Here is a 27,542-nt window from a genome sequence, read left to right as displayed (position 1 = left end):
ACCGCTTGGCTGTGGATTCCTTCCGAGGAGCAGGGAAAAAGAGAAGGAGTTAGGCTGTAGCCCCCGCTATTAATCATAGCTGTAATCATGCATTTAATGAACATGACAGCTCCTGCTCCCTCCGGAGAGACGCGCGGAGTCTCCCGGCTGGATTGGGAGCAACAATCACTTCTCACCGCGAGCCACCGGAGCCGCCGGAGCTGCCAGCGTCGGGCTGGGATGATGCATTAAGAGAAACAACCCCGTTTGCACGGGCTGTGGGTTTCCTTACGGATGATGCTCTTCCAAGCGACTGATTCATCAGGAAAGGGGGAGAGAAATCCACCTGTCCCTTCCACAGGGTGGAAAATATCCCGGCTGATGCCGCTGTGCTGGGTGTAATCACTTCAGAAGCCCTTAATGTGCAGTTCTTGATGCTCTCCCCGGCAGCTTTTTGTATTTTCCTGCTTTTTTTTCCCCTCTCTGTTCCGTTCCTGCTGCCTTGGAGTGTGCACAGGGGAGGAACTTGCCGTGGCACTGCTTTAAATTTCCACAGTGAGGGCACTTTGGCAATGCCAAGGATGTGCGAGTCGCTCTCCTGATCTGACAGCACCGCTGTGTCCCGATGTTCTCCCCAACTGAGAAGCGATTGAGGAGAAAAACGGGACAGGTCTGGGACTGGGATGTGCCCAGTGTTTTGTCTGGACAGAACGAGATTCCCAAAGTTGAGCCCTGGGGGCATCGTTTCAGCTTTTTGTTTAATTTAGGCCAGACTGCAGCAAATTTTGGCTCCTGATGTTTGAATTTAACCCTTCTCCTGTTTTCCATTGTCTTTTGATGTCCAGATTTCACCCCAATTTCAATAATACACCCTCTGATGCCAGGAGTATGATTTATTAATGTATTTATTAATGCAAATCACTTGTAGTGACCAATTGGGAATTCTGAGTTGACAACCAGTCTAAAAATCCAAATTTAGGGTCCTTGGACTTCCTGAAAAGTCGGGAACATCCAACCCCCTCTCTTGCACCCCCTTCTTGTTACTTTGATGCCCACAAAGCTTTTACTTGTATTTAAAGGTCTTTTCCACAATATAAAAGCTTCCAAAAATACCCTTGTGCTGGAGCCTGAGCTTTCTCCATAAATCCCAGTGGGTGGTGAAATGTGTAATTACAGAGCTTCCTTGGGTTGCCTTCTCCTGGGAAATATTTGGGTGGTTTTCTGATAGTTTGGAGAGGATTTGCATGTGGGGTGAATAATTAGGGAGTAGGAAAGCGTGGATGGAGGGTTTCTTTTCCAGCTTCCAGGTGCTTTACCAGATCTGGATGAATTTTGTCATGGGTAGGATCAGCCCTTGGATAGTTAAACTGCCTTTGGGATGTGAGTTAATTCCTGGGACGGGAGATGCACATCATATTAGAGCATGACTTCTTGCTGGAAGATAAAAACTGGGAAAAAACTCCCCAAAAAATCATTCCATGGATGTATTTTTCCTACATAAAAATTCCAACCCACTGGCATGAGGCTGTTGGCCCCTTTTTTTAGTGTCTCTTTATCTCTTTAGTGATTCCTCCTTTCTGGCCATGATGACCTTTAAGGTCACTTCCAGCCCGAACCATTCCACGATTCTGTGATTCCTAGATGTGGATTCACGGCTGCTTTAAATGGGAACGTGTTCATCCCTGTGTATCCACTTTTATCCCCAAATACTAAATATTATGGGGGATCGGCCCCTGCCCTTGGGACCTGATTCCTGGTATAGCCCATCCTGCTGAAAACAGAATTCCAGAGAGCTAAGGATGCTCCAGCCCTATCCTAATGGATTTTAATTTGGGGCTTTCTCCCTGCATTGCTTGGGAAGTCAACCTTGCTCTTAACTGGAGATGCTTCAGAGGCATCTTCGGAGAGTCCCAAAGTTGACAGATGTTTATTGTAGCACTAAAAAAGATGCTCCTACAGCCTGGGACAAGAAGGAATTAAAAAAAACAGGGGAAAAAACCCCTCTCAGTGGTGGCTCAAATGCCCCGTTGATGGAATTTGATGTGCGGAGGGAACAGATGGGGCTTTGCCGACGCCGGCAGCCGAGTGACAGCTCGCGGTGCCGCGCTATCAAATTCCACTCGCTCACTTCCCAACACGCCCGGGATGGCAGGTGAGTGACTGAGCCGCTCTCATCCCACCTGGAAAACTGAAATCCAGCCTTTCTTTCCCATTCGTTCTTCCCTGCACCAGTCAAGGATGATTTAATTCCGTGCGTGCATGGATGGGAGCGGGCGCTGGGTTTCCCCGTCTGTCTGCGGGGAGCGGCCAAGCCAAGCGTGGAAATTTGCTGGATTGATAGTGGAAGCGTGGGATTTGCCCGGAGAAGTGTTTTGGCACGTTTGGGTGCTGAGGGGAAGAAATTCCTGCTGTGTTTGGGGCTGGCAAGGAGCACTTCTTCCGGCGGCTGCTCCAGAGCTGGGAAGTCCCTAAAGGGCATTTTCGTCCCTTGGTTCCCTGGGAGCTCCACGCTTTGGGTTAAGTAAGATCATGGAATCGTGGAACGGTTTGGGTTGGGAGGGATCTTAAAGATCATCCAGTTCCAACCCTCTGCCAGGGGCAGGGACACCTTCCACTATCCCAGGTTGCTCCAAACCCTGTCCAACCTGGCCTGGGACACTTCCAGGGATGGGGCATCCATGGTTTCTCTGGGCAACTTGTACCACGGCCTCCTCATCCTCCAAAGGAAGAATTTCTTCCTGATATCCCATCTATCCCTGCCCTCTGGCAGTGGGAAGCCATTCCCCCTGTTCTGCCACTTCAAGTTCAGTCCAAAGTTCCTCTCCAGCTCTTTTGGAGCCCCTTTAGGCACTGGAAGAGGCTCCCAGGTCTCCCTGGAGCCTTTTCTTCTCCAGGGTGAGCAACCCTAGATCTCCCAGCTTTTCCTCATAGCAGAGGGTCTCCATCCCTCTGATCATTTTTGTGGACCTAAGGTACTGAGGGCTGTGTGAGTTCCTGCAAAATTCCTTGATTCCAAGCAATGATCCATGTTTTTCTTTCTTTCCAGCATTGAGATTGCACTCCACACCCAGTCCTGGGATCTCTCCACCTGGCCTGAGCAGATCCTCAACATGCCGATACATTGCCAGGTTTGTACTCATGGGAAGCAGGAACGACATGCTCTGTCCTCGGAATTATGCTCAGGAGGGAGTCAGGAGCTTGAGGAGCAGCTGTTGAACTGGAGGGTGATATGGCAGAGCTCTGGCTGCTGCTTTTCTTCAGCTTCTACTTCAAGGTGGTTGTAAGCTCAGCCAGAGCCTCCCCAGGGAAGAATTCCTTCCCAATATCCCACCTATCCCTGCCCTCTGGCAGTGGGAAACCATTCCCTCTTGTCCTGTCCCTCCATCCCTTGTCCCCAGTCCCTCTCCAGCTCTCCTGGAGTCCCTTTGGGCACTGGAAAGGGCTCTGAGGTCTCCCTGGAGCCTTCTCTTCTCCAGGCTGGACATTCCCAGCTCTCCCAGCCTGGCTCCAGAGCAGAGGAGTTCCATCCTTCAGAGCATCTCTGTGGCCTCCTCTGGACTTGCTCCAGCAGCTCCACATCCTTCTGCTGTTGGAGACCCCAGAGCTGGAGGCAGCTGTGCAGGTGGGGTCTCACCTGAGTGGGGCAGAGGGGCAGAATTTCCCCTTTCCTGCTGCCCACATATGGGATCAGCACAGGACATTCTGGGCACCCATGGCTGGATCATGTGGAACTTCTCATCCACCAACACCCCCGAGTCCTTTTCCTCAGGGCTGCTCTCCATCCATTCTCCACCCAGCCTGGATTTGTGCTTGGGATTACCCTACGCACATCCAGGACCCTACACTTGGCCTTGCACCTCCTTTTAACCCAGGAGCTGCAGACAACCAACAATTACAGTGGTAAAAATGTGCATTTCTTCTGAAAATGAGTCCCTTGAACCTGTGTTTTTCATGGATTATGTACTGTGTCCTCAGCAAACCAGAGCTGACTGTGCCCTACCACTGAATTATCTGCTCAGAGAGATCTGATGTGCCCCTCATGGTTTGTGTTCACCTGGATCTCAACACTTCTCCTCTTCCACCTGGTCCCACACATCCCTAGAGCTGCTGGGTAATTCCCTCTGCAGCTGGAAGCTCATGGAAAACGTGTTATAAGCAACTTCTGAGCTCCTTAAGTAGCTTCTAGTGGGACCAGGCCATTAAAAAGGAGTTTTTCTACTCTTTGGTGGTACTTTTTGTTCCTGTGGCCATCACGTAGGTCCTTGTTCTTTGAAGTTCATGAGCAGGTGCCCACTTGAAGGCCATGAATAGCATCAGGCCCAGCTGGTGGGACACGTGCTGAAGAGCCCTCCAAGTCATTCAGCCTTGGCATCCTGTGCTGCACAAGGAGGGGATGTTTCCTTCCTCACCATATTCCCTAAAAGTGTGGGAAACTCTCTCCACGCTCATAAAATCTGAGGAGAGAATCAGTTACGGGGATGGGAAGGGATCTCACTGGTGACTGTGGTGTTATCTTGCAGATTTTTAATGATTTGGGGTAAAATTGGCCAAAAATTGAAAATACTTAAGGGCTTGAGCTTCCTGAATATTTCACTCTCCAAAGTGGGGCTCCTCCATCGTTTCAGGTGTTGTTGAGGTGTCTTCTCCACGTCATCGTGATGTTGGAGCTGGAGGTTTTCCCTGACCTTGTCCCTCTTTCTCCTTCAGCCGTGCTGTGCAGAGGAGCTTGGCCATCATCCGTCAAGCCAAGCAGAAGAAAAAAAAGAAGGAATATTGTATGTACTACAACCGCTTCGGGAAGTGCAATCGAGGCGAGAACTGCCCCTACATCCACGATCCAGAGAAAGTGGCCGTCTGCACCAGGTAGGGATGGACGTTGGGTGGCTTTGGTGCTTCCTCGTGGGATATTCCAAAGGGAAACAAACTGATGACAGAGATGTAGGATAACAAGGATGGGAGTTCTGAGTCAGGTGTAGGTTCTGCACTCCTGGGTTGGAAGGACGAGGACAAGAAGAGGCCAGAGAAGCAGGGAATTGTTTTGGTTGGAAAGGACATCAAAAGATCATTGAATTCCAGCCCTCTGCCATGGGCAGGGACACCTTCCACTATCCCAGGTTGCTCCAAGCCCCACCCAACCTGGCCTTGAACACTTTCAGGGATCCAGGGGCAGCCACAGCTTCTCTGGGAATTCCATGCCAGGGCCTCACCACCCTCCCAGGGAAGAATTCCTTCCCAATATCCCATCTATCCCTGCCCTCTGGCAGTGGGAAGCCATTCCCTGTGTCCTGTCCCTCCATCCCTTGTCCCAAGTCCCTCTCCAGCTCTCTTGGAGCCCCTTTAGGCACTGGAAGGGGCTCTAAGGTCCCTTTGGAACCTTCTTTTCTGGGCTGGGTGACTTGAGCCCCTGCCCTGACCATACTCCGGGTTATTCCTTCAGGAGCATTCCTCAGATCTGCTCAGATCCCTACAACAGGTTTGAATCCCTCAGCCTGTGATGTTGTGCAGCTCCGAGACTTGGTGATTTATTCCAGGAGAACTGATCCATGTTGGCATCTCATTAGACATGCCCAAGAGTTGATTAAACTCTATTATGAGTCATTTAAAAAATGCAGAAAAGCCAACTCCACTGATGAACTCCTGGAGTAATTTCTCCATAAAATTGCTGCTGTGCTGGAATCACTTGGAAGTTGCTCAAAGCTCGATGGGGACGGATAGAGGAGGGGAAGGTGATTTATTGTTTTTTTAACTGATTTTACTCCTTCTCACTCATTCTCCCATAAAAAATCCCATAACTCCTTGCCTACTTCAGGAACTGTGCTCCTTGAAGTCTTTTAGGTCTCCATCCTGTCTCATTTCCATGGATCATTGGAGGACAACAGTGATTTCTCCCAGTTTTTTGTCTCCTTATCCCAGTTCCTTGATCTCCAATCCCGTTCTTTAGTGTTCTCTTACCATTTTTTAGTTTTGTTTATCTGCTCTCACTCTGGTCACTCCTAGGAAAGCTCTGACTCCAAACATCCTCATGTGCTTTGAGATCCTGATTTCTGTTCTGGGCCTGTTTTTGCTCCTCCTGGTCATTGGTCACTCACACCTGGAGCTTCATCCAGCATCTCATAGAATGGGATCATAAAATCCTGGAATGGTTTGGATTGGAAGGGACCTTCAAGATCATCCAATCCACCCCCCTTGCCATGGGCAGGGACACCTTCCGCTTACCCCAGGTTGTTCCAAACCCTGTCCAACCTGGCCTTGAACACTTCCAGGGATGGGGCATCCACAACCTTTCTGGGCAACTTGAAGTAATCAGGGCTTTAGGAAGGACCTTTCTCCTTCTGGGAGCATCATGTCTGAATTTTGGGATCCAAGCCTTGCTGTACCTACTAATGAACAGCCAAATATGATGAAAGAATAGAATCCATCAGGAATCATCAGTTGCTCTTCCAGCGAGAGGGATCTGTACTTTTTTATGGTGTGAAATGGGTTTTATGGACAAGCTCGGCAACAATTTTGTGGTTTTGTACAAAACCATGCATTTTGTGACCCAACTCTTGTTCAACCTTCTCCATCTGCTTTACCTCCAGGTTTCTCCGTGGCACGTGCAAGAAGACGGATGGGACCTGTCCGTTTTCCCACAAGGTGTCCAAGGACAAGGTCTGTATGACTTCCCAACGGGAATGTGGTTCTCTGTGCAAGGGGGTGGTTGGAGGAAGGTTCTTCCTCACTGAGTGCTTCCAGCTGAGTTTGGAGTTTCCTTGCTGATCTGTTCAGGCTCCTGAATCATGACAGAACCATGGAATGGTTTGGGATGGATGGGACCTTCAGGATCATCTCATTCCAACCCTTCTGCCATGGGCAGGGCCACCTTCTGCTGTCCCAGGTTGCTCCAAGCCCCACCCAACCTGGCCTTGAATATTTCCAGGGATGGGTCATCCACAGCTGCTCTGTGCCAGGGCCTCACCACCCTATGGTTGAGGTCTAGAAAGGACCTGTGAGGTCTTAGAGGTCTAAAAAAGACCTCCAAGATCATCAAATCCATTCAGTTGCATCTAATCCTTCCCTACTTCCATAAGATCACATTTCCCTGGAAATCCCTCTGTTCTGGGGTCAGAGGATGTTTTAACAAACAGAACTTGGAGGTATAAATTAATAAAACAATTTCTAAAAATCCAAGCAGCAAAATCAGGTTCAAACTGTGTCAGAGCTCTGAAGTTCATTGTTTTCCACCTTGCTGATGTATTTGGAGCTCCGTGGTTTTATTACACAAGGTGGAAAAAAAAATAATCTGGGATTTTTATCTTGGGTTTATCAGTGATGATTTAGCACCTCAGCCTGTGCTCAGTGGCTGGGATCTCCACTTGGATGTAGCTTTGGAGACTCCAGCATGGAAGCTGAGGTGCCTGAGGCACGTTCCTTGTCTGTGGAGAGCTCATAAGTTACCCAGGAAGTCGCTCCAAATGAGACACGGAGCACCAGATGTTTTTTACATGGATTTCTCTTCAGAGTCATTTAATCACGAGTACATAAAACAGGGACAGGGACAGCTGCATTCCCTGGCTTGTGGCGTGCCAGAGATGGGGATGAGGATTAATAGATGGAAAAAAGGACAGTTTGGGGATTTTTTTCATCCTGTAACAGTCAGACTTCAGAAATAAAGAAGCCAAGAATGAAGGAAGCTTTGCAGTGGGATTGGCTGTCGGTTTATCCGAAATGATTGTAATTAGTGAGGCCAACAACTTCTTGTCATCCAAGTAAATGATGCGCAACCCTCTGCCCGTGCCTCTGTGCCGAAGAATTGAAATCCATCCACAGAACCATAAACTCCAAATTAAATGGAATTTCAGAAGGTGGCAAAGCCATTTTTGGTCCCAGGGCAAAAACCTGGATGAAACTTGGGAACTGGACATGCCCAAGGAGCTGTTGCAGTTGGTGGTTTATCCGCCGAAGGATGTGATGGTTGGGTGTGGATGAATTTGTGGTCTCTGTACCCAGGAATATTCCTCGGCATGTTTAAATTCCTGGTGGAGATGTGGCCTCAGTTTCCCCTCCAGGAACGCTGGTGTGTCTTGGTCCCTCAAGGAGGACCTCAAAATTTGGCTTCTGGGCTCCGTTTTGGATGGATAAATTGAGGATGATGAAAAACTCAACCTTTAACTGCACCTCACCACTTAGAGAAGAATAACGGCGATATTGTGGTAATAAAAGTGAATTAAAAAGGAGTGACCACGTCAACGAGCTGTTGGCCAATTGCCTTTTGGAGACAGAATCCCTGGGATGGAATCCCGTGGGATGCAGTGACCTCAGCCCATCTCACCTTTATCCTGAGCTAATGAAGCATCGCCTAAACTCAAGATGAATCATTAATTAACAAACCAAAATCAAAGCAGGCAGTGCCAGCTCTGAAAAGCTTTCGGAGCACGTTTTTCCTGCCATGCTGCATTGGGAAGGGGGATTATTTTTCACAGGATTAACCACCCTGAGGGTGGTTCAAAGGTCTCCCTGTTTGCCACCTTGTCATCAGCTAGGGATGGAAGAGAAACAACCTCCTCCATGGAGTTCAAACTTGTTCCAGGGTGATTTATTGCCACAGGAATGCTGCTTCCCAAAGCGAGAGGCAACTTTGCTTTCCAAGTCCCGGAGCTCCCCATTAACCCAGGTGATTCTTGGCAAAGGTGGCTTTTCCCTCATTTATCAGGGCTGGGAAAAGCAGATGAAGGCTCTCAGCAGAGGAAGGAAGCAGTTTTCCTCCTGCTTGTGGAGTTTTTGGAGCAAATCCCACCTTTTCCTCAGGTAAGGGATTGTGCGGGGTTGGTTTTTGGCTGTTTGAGTTGAGGTTTTAATGCAATTCCTGGTTTTTTTCCATGTGGGATGATATGGTGGTTTGGGAATTCCTGATTTTGTTGGTCCCCTCAATTTCACTTTGTGGTTATTGGAGAGGGACACCCCAAAACCTCCTCATCAGAGGAGCTTCAGGTTGTTGTGTATTTCACCTCGGTGGGATTTTACTGGGATGGGGTATCCAGTCCAGGAGGTGAAGTGTTGCAGTGGGGATCCTGCAACACGCATATATCAAACCAGGAGTCCCGTGGAAAGGAAATATATACGGACAGACAGATTCTTGCTAGCTGTTTCAGAGAGATGTTTATTTCTCCAGCTGCACGGCCGGGGCTCTGCTCAGGAACTGTTCCAGTCACAGGACCAAGGGTCCTTCTGCCCGCGCAGGGAACACAAACCAACCAATGGGAACGAGGCTGAGCAGGGACAGGGAAGCCCCGTGTCTGTGCCCTCAGGGCCCCTCTGCCAGGGCTACACGGCAGGGGAGGGACCCCAACACCTCACCCGTTTTATTTTAATAAAAGGAGAATGAAAACAACTGGATAAACATAACAAGAACAGTTTCAAAACAAAACAAACCACCCTCCTGAGTCTTTAGATGTCCAAACAGATTCTCTGGAACATCTTAGGGCTGACAGAAGGGAGACAGAATTCTCTGAGCATGCTTTGTGGGGAAACTGAGGCAGGAGAGGGTTTAACTTCTTCCCTCCCCCTTTTCATCCCCCACTCGGCATTGGAAAGGGATTTTTGGGGAAACAATTGGCAAAAGCATGGTTTTGTGAGGGAAACCATGGATGAAAAAACGGATTGGGAGTACACTGGGGGTAATAGGATATAGGGTAAAAGGGAAAGGTGGGATTAGGAAAGGGAGACTGTAGGGGGGGCTTACAATGGAGATACTGTCTAACATGACTACGATTTTTTGCATATATACTGCCTTTTACAGGAACACCATCAGGCCCAGTGACCTGCGATGCTTGTAACCCTTTTCTCCCTAGTACAATATTAAATTCCACCACCTCTCCATCTCCCAAGCTTGGGATGCATTTTTCAGGGTTATTCTTTTTAATAGCAGTTCTATGCACGAATATGTCTTGCTGGTTGTCACACCTTGTTATAAAACCATAATTTTGCTTAACATTATACCATTTTACTATCCCTAAGGTCTTAGTTGCTATGATCTTTTCCTTTTTCCGAGTGGCTGCTGTTTTCTGTCTCGCTGCGTCTTTGCTCTCTCCTTCGGTCGCTCCCGTGTTGGAATTCTCGGAGCTGCTGGTGCCTGCGCGCTCTTCCCGGGGTCGCGTTCGGGGCTGCGCGGGCCGGGCTGGGCCACGCCGCTCAGTTCTCCGTGCGTCGCCTCCTCTGGTCGCAGCTTCGCTGCCGCTGCCGGGCGCTGCACCCACGTCTCGGCCGGGCCCCCGAGCGACGACTCCCCCGCGCTCCGCTCCAGCGCGCGTCTCGGCTGGGCGCGGCTCTGCTCCACCGCCACCGCCGCCAGCTGCCGCCCGCGCGCCGCCCCTCTCGGCCGGGCATTCACGGGGCTCGCTCCACCACGCGCTGCACGGGGCCATTCGGGCACCGCCGGGTCCCGCCGCGCCTCGCTCCGCCACCGACACTGCGGCTCGCGTGGCTCCGCCCGCACACGGGAACTGCCTCGCTGCTGCTCGCAGAGCGCTCGGTGCACGTGGCCTGGGCCGCACGGTCCCTGCGCCAGGCTTCCCTTCGTCAAGACACAGCTGACATTGCTCAACAGTCTCAGTAACTAAATAATATTCACGAAAATATTCTTCCATCGGCATATATTTTGACTCCAATATTAACTGTGTCCAAACGGTTTTCCAAAAGCCCTTGGTAAGAATTAAATCCCAAGAAACATAGAAAAAGTTCTTAAACAACCATGCCAGGAAGTGTTTCAGTTCTTTTTGAGCTTGAATCAAGCTAAAATTTACAAATCGTTGTTCAAGAATCATTTTAAGTTTAAGATAAATGTCCATATGCGGCTCTGAGAGCCAAGAGTCTTCCCACGGTTCCTCCATAGTTCAGATATGGAATAGCAAAGCAAAACCAAGAAGAGGAATCCAAAGTTTCCAGGGTTTACTCACACAAATCAGTCGCTTAGGGATCGGGGATCGTTCTGCTCTCAAATCTCCACCATTTGTTGCAGTGGGGATCCTGCAACACGCATATATCAAACCAGGAGTCCCGTGGAAAGGAAATATATACGGACAGACAGATTCTTGCTAGCTGTTTCAGAGAGATGTTTATTTCTCCAGCCGCACGGCCGGGGCTCTGCTCAGGAACTGTTCCAGTCACAGGACCGAGGGTCCTTCTGCCCGCGCAGGGAACACAAACCAACCAATGGGAACGAGGCTGAGCAGGGGCAGGGAAGCCCCGTGTCTGTGCCCTCAGGGCCCCTCTCCCAGGGCTACACGGCAGGGGAGGGACCCCAACAGTGAAGGATCAAGGGCTCGCAGGATTTGGCTCTTGATTTCAGGACAAAACCATTTCTCAACCTTGGTGCACTACCATGCCTCAGTTTCCCCTCTGAAAAATGGAAATGGTCACTATTTTCTATGGGGAAAATCCCTGTTTTCTACGGGAAACCACATGGATTCAGCTGTTGCAGCAGCAGGGAGCTTTTCCCCATCCTGCTCCAAGCAGGGAATGGTCTCCAGGATGGAGGACAGCTCCAGATGGTCACGGAGCTTTGCAGATCCAAACTCTAGTGGTTTCCATCACCCTCTGGTGATGGAAAAAAGAGCCTGGAGAAGAGGGAAAGCTTTTCTTGTTCTGCCACGGGCAGGGACACCTTCCACTATCCCAGGTTGCTCCAGGCCCCGTCCAGCCTGGCCTTGGACACTTCCAGGGATGGGGCAGCCACAGCTTCTCTGGGCAACCTGTGCCAGGGCTTCACCACTTGAGGGATTTTGCTCCACAGGAGACTCAGGCAGAGCCTTTGGTGAGAAGCATCCACCGAAGTGACACACAGGGAATTTTTCCACAATGGATCAGAGCCACTGACACATCCCAGCTATGGGGAGAAACCAGGAAATCTGAAGGAAGCGAAGGTTGCCAGAGGCTGGGACTCGAGCAGCCGCCCGCTGCTGTTCCAACAGCTTTTCCCCTTGAGGAACTCGGAAAGAATCAGCATTTTTCTCCCTAATAGAGCTTCAAAACTCAGTTGTGAGCAATTTGGAGGCTCACGTGGAGTTTCGGGTTCATTTAGCTGCTGCCTCCAGAGCTTGTAGAGAGTCAAAGCTGTCGAAGGCGGCCGCAGCGCCCCAGTGCCTTGAATTAATGTTATTGTTATTTGTGTGGACGTGCTGGGGTGCAAACAAGGTTAATTGAAATGAGAGCGCTGCTTCCTCTTGATAATGGCTCGGTCTTGACAGCGAGGAGGAGTTTATTTTTGTCGGAGAGCTGCCTTTATTATCCCTTTTTATTAGAGCTAATTTGGGCTCTATATCAAAAACTACATTAAGGGAATCGTTTACGGTCACACCACCAGCACCGCCAAAGATCGCCCCAGAGCCCTGTCCTTTATGTTAATGTCTGCAGTTAAAAGACAATTAAAAATAAACTCTCCTCTTTTAAAGCACCCTTTGTTTTCTTTCCTCTCGGCCTCCAGCGAGGCAATTTAGTTCAACCCTTAATGTGCCCTTCAGGGATAAGGGATTTTTCCAGATAGCCCCGGTCGTGGTTATTGCAGGATCGTAAATATTAGTTGGGGATGCTTGAACTGGTGGGACCAGGATGCTACTGGTGAATGGAGGGATCAATACCACGCCGAGCAGTGAGGAAATTCGGGATGTAGGAGCAGGAGGAGCCGGACCTTCAGGAAGCTCATGTTCCCGGTGGCAGCTGCCTGGTTGGGGCGGGAAGCGGGAAGCTGCCGGAGGTAGCCGGTGAGTTAAGGATGCTGAAATATGGCAGCAGGCTGGTAATTTGTTTTTAATGATAACAGCTGGCAGAAGGTGAAGTTTGTGCTTTGAGGACGATGAGGAGAATCCTTGCTCTGTCGGTTTTCCCCGTCGGCTGTCGTGCTGCGGAAGCTCGGGAATGCGGGAGCGCGGGATCAGGGATCTTCTCCGTGTATCCCGCTGCTCTCCTTCTCCAATGCTCATGGCAGGAGCCTGGGCTCTCCTCCTCCTTCCCCTCCCACCCGGAGCATCCCTTCCCCAGTGCACAGGGACAGGCATCACAGCCCTGGGAAATTCCAGGATAATGCCTTAGAATGATGCATCCCCCCCAGAATCCTTGCGGAGGTGCTTTTATCCCCCCTTTCTAGGAACCACCTTTTGAGCCTTTTATCCACCCCCCCTTCCAGCCAGCTCCATTTCCACGGAAGAGCCAAATGGGAAGCACCCCCAGGATGCCGTTTTGGCCTTTGTGATGGCCAGAATTCCTTGTGGGATATTGCAGCCGGGCTGGGTGTGATCCCTGCATTGCTGTTCCCATCTCCATCACTGCATCGTCCCTTGGGAAGGGTGTTCCCGGAGTTTGTGACATTCCCCCAGCCCTTCCCTATGCTGTCCAGAGGGAATTTTCTTCCTCGTGGCAGATTCCAGCTTTTCACCCTCTCTCCAGCATCCTGAAGGATGCTGAGGGAAGCGCCTTTGCTGCCTGCGTATCCAAACACGAGGAACACGTAATACCAGGGAGCTGCTTTGCAGGAAACCAATGGAAGAGCTAAAAATACCTCTGGGATCGGTGGCTGGCAAAAGATTTCTATTTATTTTACACTTGTCACGCTTTTATTTCAGGTCTGGGGGTTGCAATGATTCCGAGTCACGGGTGTAGGGAATGCTGACAGATTTCTCCTCTTGCAGATGCCGGTGTGTTCCTACTACTTGAAGGGGATCTGCAGCAACAGCAACTGCCCCTACAGCCACGTCTACGTGTCCAGGAAGGCAGAAGTGTGCCAGGATTTCCTCAAAGGATATTGTCCCATGGGAGAAAAGGTAAAGAGGGATTTATCCCAGATCTCAGGGGCCGAAGCTGAAGCCATGAGCAGCTTCCTGCACAAGCTATGGCACCACAGGGAAGAGCTGGAAGCTGCTCAGCACCTGGATGCCATGAACTGCAGTCCTGTGCTTTTCCAAAGGGTTTTGGCGGAGTGGTTTTGGTTGGGAAAAAAAGAAATCAGAGGCTTCAGCTCATCAACGTGCTGGCGTTTCCCTGGGAAGAGCTTCCATGGGGTGTCCGTGTTATCAGTGTCCGAGCTGGAAGCACCTGCCCTGAAAACCCCTCACTTAAATAGATGAAAAATGAAGGAAAATGTTTAATACCTAGAAAATCCGTAGGTATTAATGCTTGTTTTCAACACTGGCTCTGTGGCAGGTTAAAACGTGAGCCTTAAATCCTGTGGCTTAGTTTTAGGAGCAAGACCAGCCTTGCTCAGCCAGCTGAGCATCCAGCTGTGCCTGGGGGATTCATGGAGCCACCTCCAGGTCCGGGAGGTGGTTTGGATCCGTGGATCCTCCATGGACTTCCTGTGCACCCTGGGGAGAGTTGCAACCTCATGCATGAGCTTTTTGTATCCGATGTAACGTGGAGCTTGTGGGAGCAGCTTTCCTGGAGCAGGGCTTAGAGCCAGCTGCCATTTGCTGTTCCAAAGGAATTTGAAAGACACAGGATCTCACTTTTTCGTGTCATGGCTAAGGGAGAGGGTTGGCCATGCCTTGGGAATCCTTGTTCCCTTGGGAATCCACATGACTGTCCTGACTCCTCTTTGCTGTTTTCCAAATGGGTTATGGGTTATGGTGTGGGATTTCTGCTCATCCTTGGACAATTGTGACCAGCAGGAAAGGGGGAATTCTGCCTCTCTGCCCCACTCAGGTGAGACCCCACCTGCAGAGCTGCCTCCAGCTCTGGGGTCCAACAGCAGAAGGATGTGGAGCTGCTGGAGCAGGTCCAGAGGAGTCCATGGAGATGCTCTGAGGGCTGGAGCCTCTCAGGCATGGAGCCAGGCTGGGAGAGCTGGGAATGTCCAGCCTAGAAAAGGGAAGGCTCTGAGTAGACTTTGGAACTGCTTCCAGTGCCTCAAGGGGCTCCAGGAGAGCTGGAGAGGGACTTGGGACAAGGACCTGGAGTGCCAGGACAAGGGGGAATGGCTTCCCACTGCCAGAAGGCAGGGATAGATGGGATATTGGGAAGGAGTTCTTGCCTGTTCGGGTGGGGACGCCCTGGCACAGGTTGTCCAGAGGAGTTGTGGATGCCCCAGAGGGCTCTTCTCGTCCTCTCCATCCCGGTAGTGCTCGCTGGCAGAAGTACAACCCATCAAGAGAAGCCGTAGGTGCTCAGATCCCACCAGCGTGGCCACCAACCTGTCCCAGAATCCAAACACAACATTGGATGGAATCCTAGAATCATTTAGGCTGGAAAAGACCTCTAAGGTCATTGAGCCCAGCTTTTAACCCAGCACTGTCAAGTTCCACTAAACCCTGTCTGGTGTTTTCCCCATCCTTTCCCAAGGAGAAACCACTAAAGAGCAGAAACCAGGGAAAAAAGCCAAAAGTAAAGAGTTTTAAGGAAAGCAGGACACAGCAACAGTGATGAGAAGCTCCAATAAATTAGTCTGGACCTAATTACTTTTTGTGGCAGCGCGTGGAGGGGGACTTGATGCAGGATAAACATTCCCTCAGAAGGAAAACACAGGCATCCTGCCACCTCCCTCCAGCACAGCGCCAACCACGCAGGCAGGGTCCCGACAATTATTTTTAAAATATTCCAATTTAAATGAAAATATAAAAGAGATATTTAGAATATTTATTCTATTAGGAAAAGTGCTTACGGCGTCACTTTCGGAATGTCGGGAAAGCATTCTCCTCCAGATGATGGATAGCAGCCTGTAATTATATATGGGGAGAAATTGCTGAGCGGGCCATATTTAACTGGGGAGGAGAAATTCCAGCTTGGGCCATTAAGGGTTAATTTTATTCTCTAAATAATATAAAAAGTGCTGAGTCCGTGCCTTTGCTCCAAGTAGAAAGTCCTCAAATGGACCCCGGAGAGTTTATAATATTCCACTGAATCAAGGAAAAATGTTAACCTTGCTTCATAAAACGATGGCTTGTTAAAGATGCGCAGTCCCTTTTCTTGTGAATTATTTAGGATGGGAGTAAATCTTCCCTTGTTCTGCCTTTCCCTGTCCGAGGAATGTTGGTTTGAAGTGCGAAGAGCACAGAATGCGAAGGTGTACAACTCCGGTGGAGCATCCTGGGTGGATAAACTCCAGCAGGGATGGTCCATAATTAGGAATTTAGGTTGTTTTATGCTGGTATTTGGCACACTGGGCTCTTCTCCCAGTCGCGTTTTCCTCTTTGTGCTCTCACAGAGAAACACAGTCCGTGATTTTCAGCAGACCTCCATCAGAAATGTCCATTATTATCCATAATTTATGACGTGTCGTTGGCAGTGTTGTCTCTCAAGTGCTTCCTAGGATGTGCTGCAGAATTTTCAGGACAAGTCCACCTTTGACCCATTCCATGTGCTGTAATTCCAACTGCTCTTCTACAAATGATTCCAGGACCGACCCGTTCCGGCTTATCAAGGACTTAGAATTAAGTGAGAAAGCTTTAAGTTTACATTCCCAAGTCCTTTTTTCAGGAATGTGGACTGTAGAGGGTCTAAATCCACCCTTGGGGACAGGGGACAGCTCCTGTACGAGACCATGACCACGTCCTTCATTAAGGGGATGTTACCCCAAATATTAAGTAATTGGTCAGTGTTGGACCTGATGATCTTGGAGGTCTTTCCCAACCTAAATGATTCTGGGATTCTGTTTCCAAAAGGGAGCTGGTGGCAGAGCAAGGACCTTGATTTCCAGCATTCCTACAGGTTTCTTGGTCATGGGTTGGGAAGTTTCTCCCCTATGTGTGCTTCCTAAAGGGATCATCCCTGAACACAACGTCATATGTGTCCCTTAAAGCCACGGAGCGATTCCCACCTTGGAGATCTCTGTCCCAATTTTCCTGGAGCTCCCTGCCCTTCCCTGGCACCCTGACCTGGTTGTGCTGGGAGGGGCTGGTCCCTCTGGGCTGGCCACCTGCACTGGAGGAAGCCCCAAGAGAGAAGTGGGAAGAGAGGGAGAAATGGGGCCTCTTGCAGGTTCTCCCCAGGGTTTTCCGGACGTGTTTTAATGAGCTGCTCTACGGTCAAAGCTCCTCTCTGGTTCCACATCCCTCCTCCCATATGGGGCCTCGTGCAGGGGCTTGGAGCAGGAACTCTCTAGGAGAGGATGGGGTGAGGCTGGTGCGTGTAAGGGATGAGGCAGTGCCAGTGGGTGAAGCTGCCCGTGGTGGGGTGACCCCAGAGCAAGGGACAAACAGGACGAGACATTGGATGGAGACATTTTGGATGCCCCATCCCTCGAAGTGTTCAAGGCCAGGTTGGACGTGGCTTGGAGCAACGTGGGATAGTGGAAGGGGTCGCTGCCCATGGCAGAGGGTTGGAACAGGATGGGTTTAAGGACCTTTCTACCTAAACCAAATTTGGTGGCAAACCAGGGGCTAGGATCTCTGTGTGGCCGAGAGCCTGGAACTGGGAATTATGATAAGCCCTTGCATCACATCCATAGGCAGTCCCAAAGCTGCCTTGGGATTTGCTTTACAGGCACAAAAGATGAAGGAGGGTAGATTAAGATGGGATATTGGGAAGAAATTCCTCCCTGTGAGGGTGCTGAGGCCCTGGCACAGGTTGCCCAGAGAAGCTGTGGTTGCCACATCCCTGGAAGCGTCCAAGGCCAGGTTGGGTGGGGCCTGGAGCAACCTGGGATAGTGGAAGGTGTCCCTGCCCTTTGCAGGAGGTTGGAATGTGATCATTGAGGTCCCTTCCAACCCAAACCACGCAATGATTCCATTGCTGCATCTGGAAAATTGTTTTGTATTAAATAATCTTCCCCGCTCCGTGTCCATTAGCGCCGGAGCTGCGTTAAATCCCTCTCTCCGGATTGTTTCCATCGGCTGCCTTGGAGCCTGTGGGTAAATTGTTCCCTCGTGGGAACTGTTAAACAGTAAGACACAGTGAGATTAAACAACGAGGCTTCCCTGGAAAGGCACAGGGAGATGTGCTGGAATAAATCATGGATAAGAGGGAAATCTGTTCCCATCCCTCTGGAATCCTGAATGGCACGACCAGCCTTGTGATGGTGAAGCTTGACCAGGGGACCTGCCATGGCAGGAGGGTTGAGCTGTGCTGGGACCGCTCATCCCAGCTCATCTTATTCCTAAATTCCATCTTTTTGTTGGACAAACAGCTTTCACCAAAGCTCTGATTTCCTCCTTATCCATGTAAAAAATATGGGACAGGGCAGGGCCAGCCCTGCCTGAGGAAATGCTGCTTCCTTGGGAAGAATAATTTTCCTCCCCCAGGTGGAGCTTGGTGTTTTTTTTGCAGTGGCAGCTGCTTGATTTTGCTGTAGAAAATTGAAATGTGGGGATTTTTTCTCAGCTGAAACCTCGTTCTTGTGTGGTTTTTTGTGTGTTTGGTTGGTTATTTTTTCCTTTTTGGGTAGAAGTTCAACAATTTCCCACCAGAAACTTACTTTGTGTGTCTGATACGTTCAATTTGCCACGTTTCTTTAGAAAAAGCCACATGATCTATGTGACAACAGTAAATATTAAATGTTTGTGGGGTTTTCCCTTAATTATCCACTGATGGAGAGCAGAAGCCTGGGATTCTTGTTTTCCTTAAACTTTTATCATGGAAAGGTGAAGCTCAACACTGTTCATGCTTTCTGTTCTCAGCTGGTTTTTCTGCTTCAACCAGCATTTTTCTTTCCTCACAGCCATCAGATCTTGGTGTTTCTGGGTCTCTTGTCCCCCTCCTTTGGTCCCAGGTTGACTCCCAACCAACTTGGCTTTTCGTTGAGGAACTCTTGAACAAAAGGTTGTCCAGCCCTGACACAGGTTGACCCAGGAAGTTGTGGAATACTCATTCCTGGAGGGGTTGAACATCCCTGTGGATGTGGCACTTGGGGACATGACTTAGTGCTGGCCTTGGCAGTGCTGGGGGAATGGGATTTTCCAACGATTCCCTGATTCTATAATAATTTGGAAATAGCTGATGGAGAGCTCTGCCTTTGATAGCTTGTTTATAGTCCACTGCAGCTGTATGAAAATCAACTACAAAAGCAACTTCATTTCATTTATCCTTAATTTTGGCTCTGGTTGACAGATGTTTTCTGGGAGCTTGATTTGGGATTTTTTTTCCCCATAATGTTTCGCAGAAATCTTCAGTCACCAAACTGATGAGTAAGTGAAATTTTTATTTAAAATAAAAAGTCTGTAGGATTGGTAATGGGGCTGTTTTTAAGGTCATCAATATTGTCCAGGATGGATTTGAGCCGGCTGAAATCTCTCCAGGTTCGTCCCATTGCTTTGCTGGGAATGTTGAGTCCTTGTCCATGTCCTCTGGGCAAGGAATGCTGCTGATAAGAAATGATAAATCCCAGTCATGGAAATGGGATCTTCCCATTGGAAGCACTTTGTAGCCTTTAGAAGAGGTTTAAAACAATCAGGATTCTTCCATGGCCAATCCTATCCTTGTATCTCTATGGAAATCTTGTGGGTTTCCAGTTGTATCTCGTAGTTTGTAATGGGATAATGAGGGTTCTTATTGCTCTTTTAATTTAACTGTAGCATCTCCAACAGAATTCCAATCCTTATGTTAAAGATGGGGCTTATCAGGATGAACTGGAACTGCTTTATAGCCTGGGATTGTTGATAACAGCACCAAGATAAATCCCAGGCTGTGATTTTCTCTTTCTTACACTTTAATATCTTTGTAGAAGGAAGTGGGGCACAAAACGTGAAAATTGGGAAGTTTGGGAGAAAAGCAGCTACAGAATCACAGCTCTAAAGTGGGAATGTAGTGATGAGGCAGAGAGTTCCTGATTTCAGCCTGAACTTCTGTAGAGATGAACACAAAACCCAGCAGATTTGGTCTTTGCTTCCTGTCTGGAATCTCCCTTTGATCTGATCTGTTCTCTGTCGGAAAATCCCCACATCCTGTGAGCAGTGGGTGATTCCCAGGATCACAGAATGAGTCAGGTTGGAAGGGACCACAATGGAATCATCTGGTCCAACCTCCCTGCTCCAGCAGGACCATCCCAGAGCACAGGGCACGGGATTGTGTCCAGGTGGTTCTGGATTATCTCCAGCGAGGGAGACTCCACGCCCTCTCTGGTCTCTCTTCAGGGCTTGGTCACTGCACAGGGAAGAATTTCTTCCTCATGTCCAGGTGGAACTCCCTGGGATCAGTTCCTGCCTGTTCCTCTTGTGCCATTGCTGGGCCCCATGGAGCAGAGCCTGGTCGCTGCTCTGAGCCCTCCCTGCAGGCAGGGACAGACAGGGATGAGGTCCCCTGTCAGCTGTGTCTCCTCTTGAGGCTGAACAGCCCCAGCTCCCTCAGCCTTTCCTTGTAAAGGAGATGCTCCAGTCCCTTCATCATCCTGGATGATGCTCCTCTGGACCTGCTCCAGGAGTTCCATGTCTCCAGCACTGGACAGAGCACTCCGGATGTGCCTCATCTGTGCTGAGGAGAGGGGCAGGATCACCTCCCTCAACTTGCTCTTCCTAATGCACCCCAGGATCCCATTGGACTCCTTCCCTGAGCCACCTGGAACCAGGCATGTGGTGGAGCCCCATCATCCCTGATGGAGATGACATTGTTGGGAATGTCCAGTGGGTGTCTGCCTCGCTCCACACCCCGCAGTGATGATTTGGGGTTGGGAATTACCACTGATGACAAGCCTGAGTGAAAGTGGCTCCGTCGTGGCTTTGGAGTGGGATGGATGGGATTGTGGGGGTCCCTGATGGAAACGGGGTTCATCAAAGCACTGGAGTGGGATGGATGGGATTGTGGGGTCCCTGATGGAAACGGGGTTCATCAAAGCACTGTAGTGGGATGGATGGGATTGTGAGGGTCCCTGGTAGAAACAGGGTTCCTCAAAGCACTGGAGTGGGATGGATGGGATTGTGGGGGTCCCTGATGGAAACGGGGTTCATCAAAGCACTGTAGTGGGATGGATGGGATTGTGAGGGTCCCTGGTAGAAACAGGGTTCCTCAAAGCACTGGAGTGGGATGGATGGGATTGTGGGGGTCCCTGATGGAAACGGGGTTCCTCAAAGCACTGGAGTGGGATGGATGGGATTGTGGGGGTCCCTGGTGGATACGGGGTTCCTCAAAGCACTGGAGTGGGATGGATGGGATTGTGAGGGTCCCTGGTGGATACGGGGTTCCTCAAAGCACTGGAGTGGGATGGATGGGATTGTGGGGGTCCCTGGTGGAAACGGGGTTCATCAAAGCACTGGAGTGGGATGGATGGGATTGTGGGGGTCCCTGGTGGATACGGGGTTCCTCAAAGCACTGGAGTGGGATGGATGGGATTGTGAGGGTCCCTGGTGGATACGGGGTTCCTCAAAGCACTGGAGTGGGATGGATGGGATTGTGGGGGTCCCTGGTGGAAACGGGGTTCATCAAAGCACTGGAGTGGGATGGATGGGATTATGGGGGTCCCTGGTGGATACGGGGTTCCTCAAAGCACTGGAGTGGGATGGATGGGATTGTGGGGGTCCCTGGTGGATATGGGGTTCCTCAAGGCACTGTAGTGGGATGGATGGGATTGTGGGGGTCCCTGATGGTTACGGGGTTCCTCAAAGCACTGGAGTGCCATGGTTGAATTCCATAGGCATTGCCACAGAGGGATGAATGCCGGGTTCAGAATTCACCTTCTGGATGTCCAAAGAATTACAGCCAGTGACTCGATACCCAGTGGAAACCAGTGACAAGTGGTGTCCCTCAAGGGTCTGTACGGGGACCAGTGCTAATTAAGGCCTTCATTAATGACATAATGGGATTGGGTGCCCCCTTGGCAAGTTTGCAGATGACACCAAGTGAGTGGTGCCATTGTTCCATAGAATCCTGAGACTGCAGACTGGTTTGGGTTGGAAGAGACCTTAAAGACCAGTTCCAACCCCCTGCCATGAACAGGGATTCCCTTCCAGCTGCTTTGCTGCCTCTTAAATAGGATTTTCCCAATGATTTTCAAAACATCATCCCGGTCTTGCTCCAGCTCCAGAGGTATTTTAGCTCAAATGTTGTTTAATTTCCTGAAAATATCAAAGGAGAGTGTTTATGGATTTGAGGTAGATCCCAGAGAGCTTTTAGATCCCAAATCCCTCTGAACATTTGGAGATGACCATCAGGAGTCATTCCTTCCCTGCAGGCATTTTGCTGGGCAAACTCTTTTGAGGGCAGAAACCTGTTTTGGAGCAAATTCCTTCAGGTAACCACATCGGTTAAACTTCTCCATCATTATTCCCAGTGTGGATGATGTTCGGATGTATTGTCCTCCCGGTTTTAATGACAGGGAGCTGGGATTTTTTTCTTTTTAAGGCTTTTTCCATCTGCACCCAATTATAAAAAAGCCATCGGAAAAAATCCATTTACTGGCTGTCACTTCGGAGTGTTGTCAAAACAGCTCCAGCACCTCCAGCCATCACTTCCCAACAGCCACTTAGAAGGACATTAAAACAGCCTGACATCCATCCAGTCCGTTTATCCCACTGCTTGGCCATGGGGATACCTGGAATAGCTTTGGCAAAAGCTGCATGGATGCTCAGGAGGCCTTTAAAAAGTAGAAGACACTGGAGTTGAGGCAGTTAAGTTTTGGGGATTTTAATGCTCCTCTTCCCCTGAAGGTCTGGTTGGTGGGACTTGTGTCCGTCATGATGGACAGAGGGATGGACGTGGATCTCAAGGAGATGGGAAGATGCTCCAGCACTTGGTCATCTCTTCACAGAATCACAGAGTATTCTGAGTTGGAAGGGACCCACAAGGATCATCAAAGTCCAACCCTTGTCACCTGCTGTCCCCCAGCGCTGGGAAAGGAGCGGGGGGTGAGATTAAGCCTGGAGATACTTGAGAAGTTCAGCCTGGGCAAACTGCTGCCCAGGAGCCAGGAATGCCAGGCTGGATGGGATCTCTCCTCCCCACCCCATACCGTCAGTGGGTGGTTGTTGGTTGGCCCAGTGACCTAGCTGCACCTTCCTCCCACCCTGCATCCCCTCCTGCCAAGCTTGTTCATGGAAAATGTTCATTAAATCATTCCCAAGACTGAGCCAGGACTTTCCACCAGTTGCTGCCTCCTCCTTTGCCAGCTCCGTGCTAAAGAAGGCTGGGCCCTGCAAAATTCCTCATCCCTGTCTCACTCTTGGAGCACATTGGGCCCCGTTGGACCATTTAAGGCCTTGTTGATCCTTGACAGCACCTGGAATTTCACCCAAAGCTGCCTTGGCAGCCAGGGAGGAGTCCTGGACACGGGATTTGCCAGCTGGGCACCATCCCAATCCCAGGCACCGGACAGGCTGTGGGGGGAACGGCACAGCGGGGAGTCCTGCACTGGGACATACCCATGGGATGTTGGCATCCTCGTCAGCACCTGGTGGAGCTGGACTGGGGTGAGATTTCTCCGCGTGGCTTTTTAGGGATTCTGTGGGGTTTTCTCATCTCTCTGGTGGAAGGGACCAGACTTTTTTCCCTTTTTATGGCCCAACCTGTAGTCTGGCGGGGGTCCCAGGGGGGTATAATTAGCCACCCCAACAGGTGGCAGGGATCAGATGGCCCCCAGCACCACCCCACAGCCCCGCTGAGCTTTGCCCCGGCTGATGCGTGGCCGGTGGCAGAATTCCCTACGGAAGCCCAACTGCAGCACGTTGGATCTGGCAGGAGCAGGAGAGCTCCTGTAAATAAACAGAAGGGGCTTTTCCAGCCTCCGGAGGCTATTCCAGCCTCACTATCCCAGCCCTGGGACAACGGGGATGGATGGGGTGTTATGGAAGAAGGGCCAGAGTGCCGGGAACGGCGGGAATGGTGTGGAAAAGTCATTAGAAACCCGATCTGGGGACACGGCCCTGGGATTAGTCTCACACGGTTTGTTTTCTTTATTAAGTATCTTTTTGCCATGGAGCCAATAAACATGGGCTGCTCCAAGGATTCACTTGGAGGTCGGGGCTGGGGAGAGCACTGGGGAGGTAGCACATCCCGATCCCGGTGCCCAGCCAGGATCATGGCACTGTCCCACCCCGCAGGGATTTGTAATCGGTGTCCCACTGGGAAGGAACAGCCGCGTTTCTTGGCCTTTTCCCAAAATAACATCATTCCTCGGTGTAGCACTGATGCATCTCTGTGGCTTTTTGAGGTCAGGGCTCTTTTTTCCTGCTCTCCTTTCCAAGTCCATTTTGTGCTGGAAACCCCTGTACAGAAGAGGATTTCACATCCTTTTCAGGGATCATCCTGAGCAGAGCCAGGATTTGGACTTGATGATCTTTGGGAATCCCTTTCAGCTCAGGACTTTCTGTGATTCTGTGATTCCAGGACCCGGCATCAAGGGCCTGCCCACCCCCACAACCCTGTGCCCTTCCAGGTGGGCTTGGAAGCTCTGCCCCCACATTCATCCCAGTCTTCAATCCCTAATGGGCTGTTCCTTTATTTTTTTCTCTTCTTTAATTTTGTTCCATTTATTTTAAAAGGATTGAGGGATTTGCTTTTCTGCTTGCTAATATTTTGGGAGAAATTCCTGTGTTTGAATTCCTGTCCAGTCACTGCCATTTCCAAGTGTTTTTCTTTGGTCCAGGATGTATCCTGTCTGCAGGTGAAGTGGGAAAATGAAGAAAATATCCTTTGGAGCCAGGCTGGGAGAGCTGGGAATGTCCAGCCTGGAGAAAAGAAGGCTCCAGGGAGAACACAGAGCCTCTTCCAGTGTCTAAAGGGGCTCCAAGAGAGCTGGAGAAGGACTTTGGACAAAGGCCTGGAGGGACAGGACACAGGAAATGGCTTCCCACTGCCAGAGGGCAGGGATAGATGGGATATTGGGAAGAAATTTTTCCCTGTGAAGCTGGTGAGGCCCTGGACTGGAATTCCCAGAGAATCTGTGGTTGCCCCATCCCTGGAAGTGTCCAAGCCCAGGTTGGGTGGGGCTTGGAGCAACCTGGGACAGTGGAAGGTGTCCCTGCCCATGGCAGGAGGTTGGAATTCAATGATTTCTAAGTCCCTTCCAACCCAAACTCTTCCATGATTCCATGTTCCTATGAAACACAGGATTTGGGAGTAATGGCAAAGCCAGGCACTGTTCAGACCTGACTCTACGTCCAGGTTGCCCGTTGGTTGTGTAGTTACTCCTATTCCAGCTCCTTGAAATAGAAGTGGAAAATCATAGGAATGGGGGTTTTAAATGGATTTTTTGTGGAAAAGCAGCGCTATCACTGCACTGTCCCCCCCATCGAGCCCATATCCATGTGTCCGTGTGGATCCCAGCCCTCCTGCTGCTCAGCACCATCCCCAACCTCCAGCACACGAGCTCCTTACTGCGCTGCCCACTTCAGCGCTCAGCCCCGGGCAATGGAGCTGCCGAATCCTTCTGCTTTTCAAGGAGAGAGCTCAGCAGGGATCCCGCTTAATCCCAAAGGTCAGCACAGGGAGCGGCTCCCATGTCCCCAAAGTCAAGTTGCATTAAAAGGGCAGGAACTGACCTCCATCCTGCATTGTGGGGAAGATGGATTTTTATAAACAGGCCAGAATGGTGGTGCTGAAACCCTCCCTGTGTTTCTCTTCCCATGGATTTATCTCATTTTCCCCAAAATTTGAGTGTCTGTAGCACAGAGAAATTGGATGCGTGGGTATCTGAGTGTGGAAGGACCAATGTTTCTCGTGGAGAAGGTCAGCAAGGGAATGGATGTTGGAGTTGGGAATTCTTGGTTGTGCCATGTGTGTTGGTTTGAGTCTCTCCATGGATGTCATGGCATGGTCCAAAAGCCAGACTGGGTGGGATGAAGCATCCTGGGTGGGAATGGGTCCACATGGGACTTAGAGGGGTCCAGGACCTGCTGCCACCCTTCATCCCTCGGGATATGCTGGGATGAGCTCTCTGGATTGCCGGGAACAGAGATTTCTTTTTCCTTCCTCCCACTAACATTCCCAGCCTACCCAGATAGAAACCCCAGCTGAAGACATCTCCTCTTCCCTGCCTGCATCTCTTCCTGCCTTTCCCACTGCCAAAAAGTGCCATTTCTGAGCAGAAATCCTTGTGGGAAGCTCTGGGACACTGATGACACCTCGCTCCCACCAGCAGTGCCGGTGGCTGCTGGGAGCTGCCAAAGTCCAGAGCTGGAAGTGTAGGAGCAGTTTCAGGGATGAACATCTCGATGCTGTTGTTTTGACAGCCCCCTTCCATGGCCACGCTGAGCTTCCTTGGATGGGAGAGCATCAGTCAAACCTTGGGAAGAGCAGGTTGAGCTCCAGCCCTCATCCATCTTCCTCAGAAGGGTGGTCCCAGGCAGCAATCCCAAAATAAGTCCTAAAAGGATTTTGTTCCTGCTCTTCCCTGCTCTTTCCCAAGTCCCAGGTATGTCTGGAACAAGAAAACGCTGTGTCCTCTCCAAAACCATCTTCTCCAGCCCAGTTAACCTCCTTGGGATCTCCCAGCACCACTGCTGTGGGGGTAAATCATTGTTCTTAAGGCTTTGGTGGTTTGAAGCCGTAAAATCAAGCACTGGGAAAAACCGTGGGCGAGTGTGGAATGTCCCAGAGTAGAAAATTATTTTTAGTAGTGTTTTTTTCATGGAATATTGTTTTGATGCGGAGAAGAAAACACCAACACATCCCTCTCTCCCTTTAGCAAGGTGGTGGTGCCACCTGAAGGAGCTCAGCTGTGGATTCCTGTGCTCCCACAGGGTTTTCCCTGCCTTTTCCAACTCCCCTCCCTCTTTCCCTGGCAGTGCAAGAAGAAGCACACGCTGGTTTGTCCCGACTTTGCCAAGAAAGGCGTCTGTCCCAAGGGTGTGCGGTGCAAACTCCTGCACCCCCAGAAGAGACGTCACCCACAGCAGGTTGGAGATGATGGAGACCACAACAACCCCCCTTCCAAGTGGAGACGGATCCAGGAGGTGTCGGGCAGGTAGGAAAGAGCTCATTTTGCTTCTTTCAACACTTTTCTTCCCAACCTGCGCCAGATTTTTCCTCTTCCAGGTGTGTTCCATCTGTGTCCTGGTTTAGTTTAAGATCTTGTTGATGTGGGTCACTGCGGTGCTTCCTGATGGAGCCACGCTTGGGATGGGCAGTGTCCATGCTTGAGGAAGAGCTGATGGAAAGAGTGGATTCACCCTTAGGAATGTGCCATCCAGGGCTTTGGCACCTCCAAGTATCTCCGAGGCTTTTGTAGACCTTCCTCTAGGAGATGGAGGAGCCCTGATGGAGATTCCACTGCTGGAAGTGGGTCCAGGTTATCCGCAGTGATGTGGGAAACTGGAAAACATCATCATCCCTCTTCCTTATGTCCATGTTGGAGAGCAGAGCTGAGCCCTCTCCATGGCATGGAGGCACTGGAGAATCAGAAATGGGAGTGGACATGGAGATAAGAGGCTTAGGAAAAATTTGGTGCCGGGCTGGGCCCTTGGTTAATCCTTGGAAGCTCTCTGAGCTCTCCCTGATGTTTTTGGGTGCCAGGGTGGAGCTGCAGGTTGATGATGGATGTGTTGATCCTCATCCTCACAGGGAGATGGATTTTCCTAAGCTTGGCATATCCTCTGCCCTCACTCTCAAGTCCTGCCTGCAGGACAACTATATCCCAATGGAAGTAAAATTAAAAGCCAAACGGAAATTTGGTTTTAAAAGCCAAAATCTCCAAGTCCTGCTCAGAAGGAGGGAGGAGAAAGGATCGATTTGGGTGCTTG

General features: G+C 50.3%; 1 protein-coding gene across 2 annotated transcripts in view; it reads left to right on the top strand.

Moving 5' to 3' along the window:
* The window catches only part of ZC3H3 (zinc finger CCCH-type containing 3), a 139,390-nt gene that overhangs the window by 100,558 nt on the left and 11,290 nt on the right, over positions 1–27,542 (top strand). For both annotated transcript variants that reach the window (XM_048286529.1, XM_048286530.1), the window contains 5 exons: positions 3,026–3,107; positions 4,687–4,842; positions 6,561–6,630; positions 13,641–13,772; positions 26,589–26,767. In XM_048286529.1, the coding sequence (XP_048142486.1) occupies positions 3,026–3,107; positions 4,687–4,842; positions 6,561–6,630; positions 13,641–13,772; positions 26,589–26,767 (619 nt within the window). The remainder of the gene's footprint in view (positions 1–3,025; positions 3,108–4,686; positions 4,843–6,560; positions 6,631–13,640; positions 13,773–26,588; positions 26,768–27,542) is intronic.

This window comes from Corvus hawaiiensis, chromosome 26 (assembly GCF_020740725.1).
Source record: "Corvus hawaiiensis isolate bCorHaw1 chromosome 26, bCorHaw1.pri.cur, whole genome shotgun sequence".
Taxonomy (NCBI): Eukaryota; Metazoa; Chordata; class Aves; order Passeriformes; family Corvidae; genus Corvus; species Corvus hawaiiensis.
This window is presented reverse-complemented; position numbering and strand designations above follow the sequence as displayed.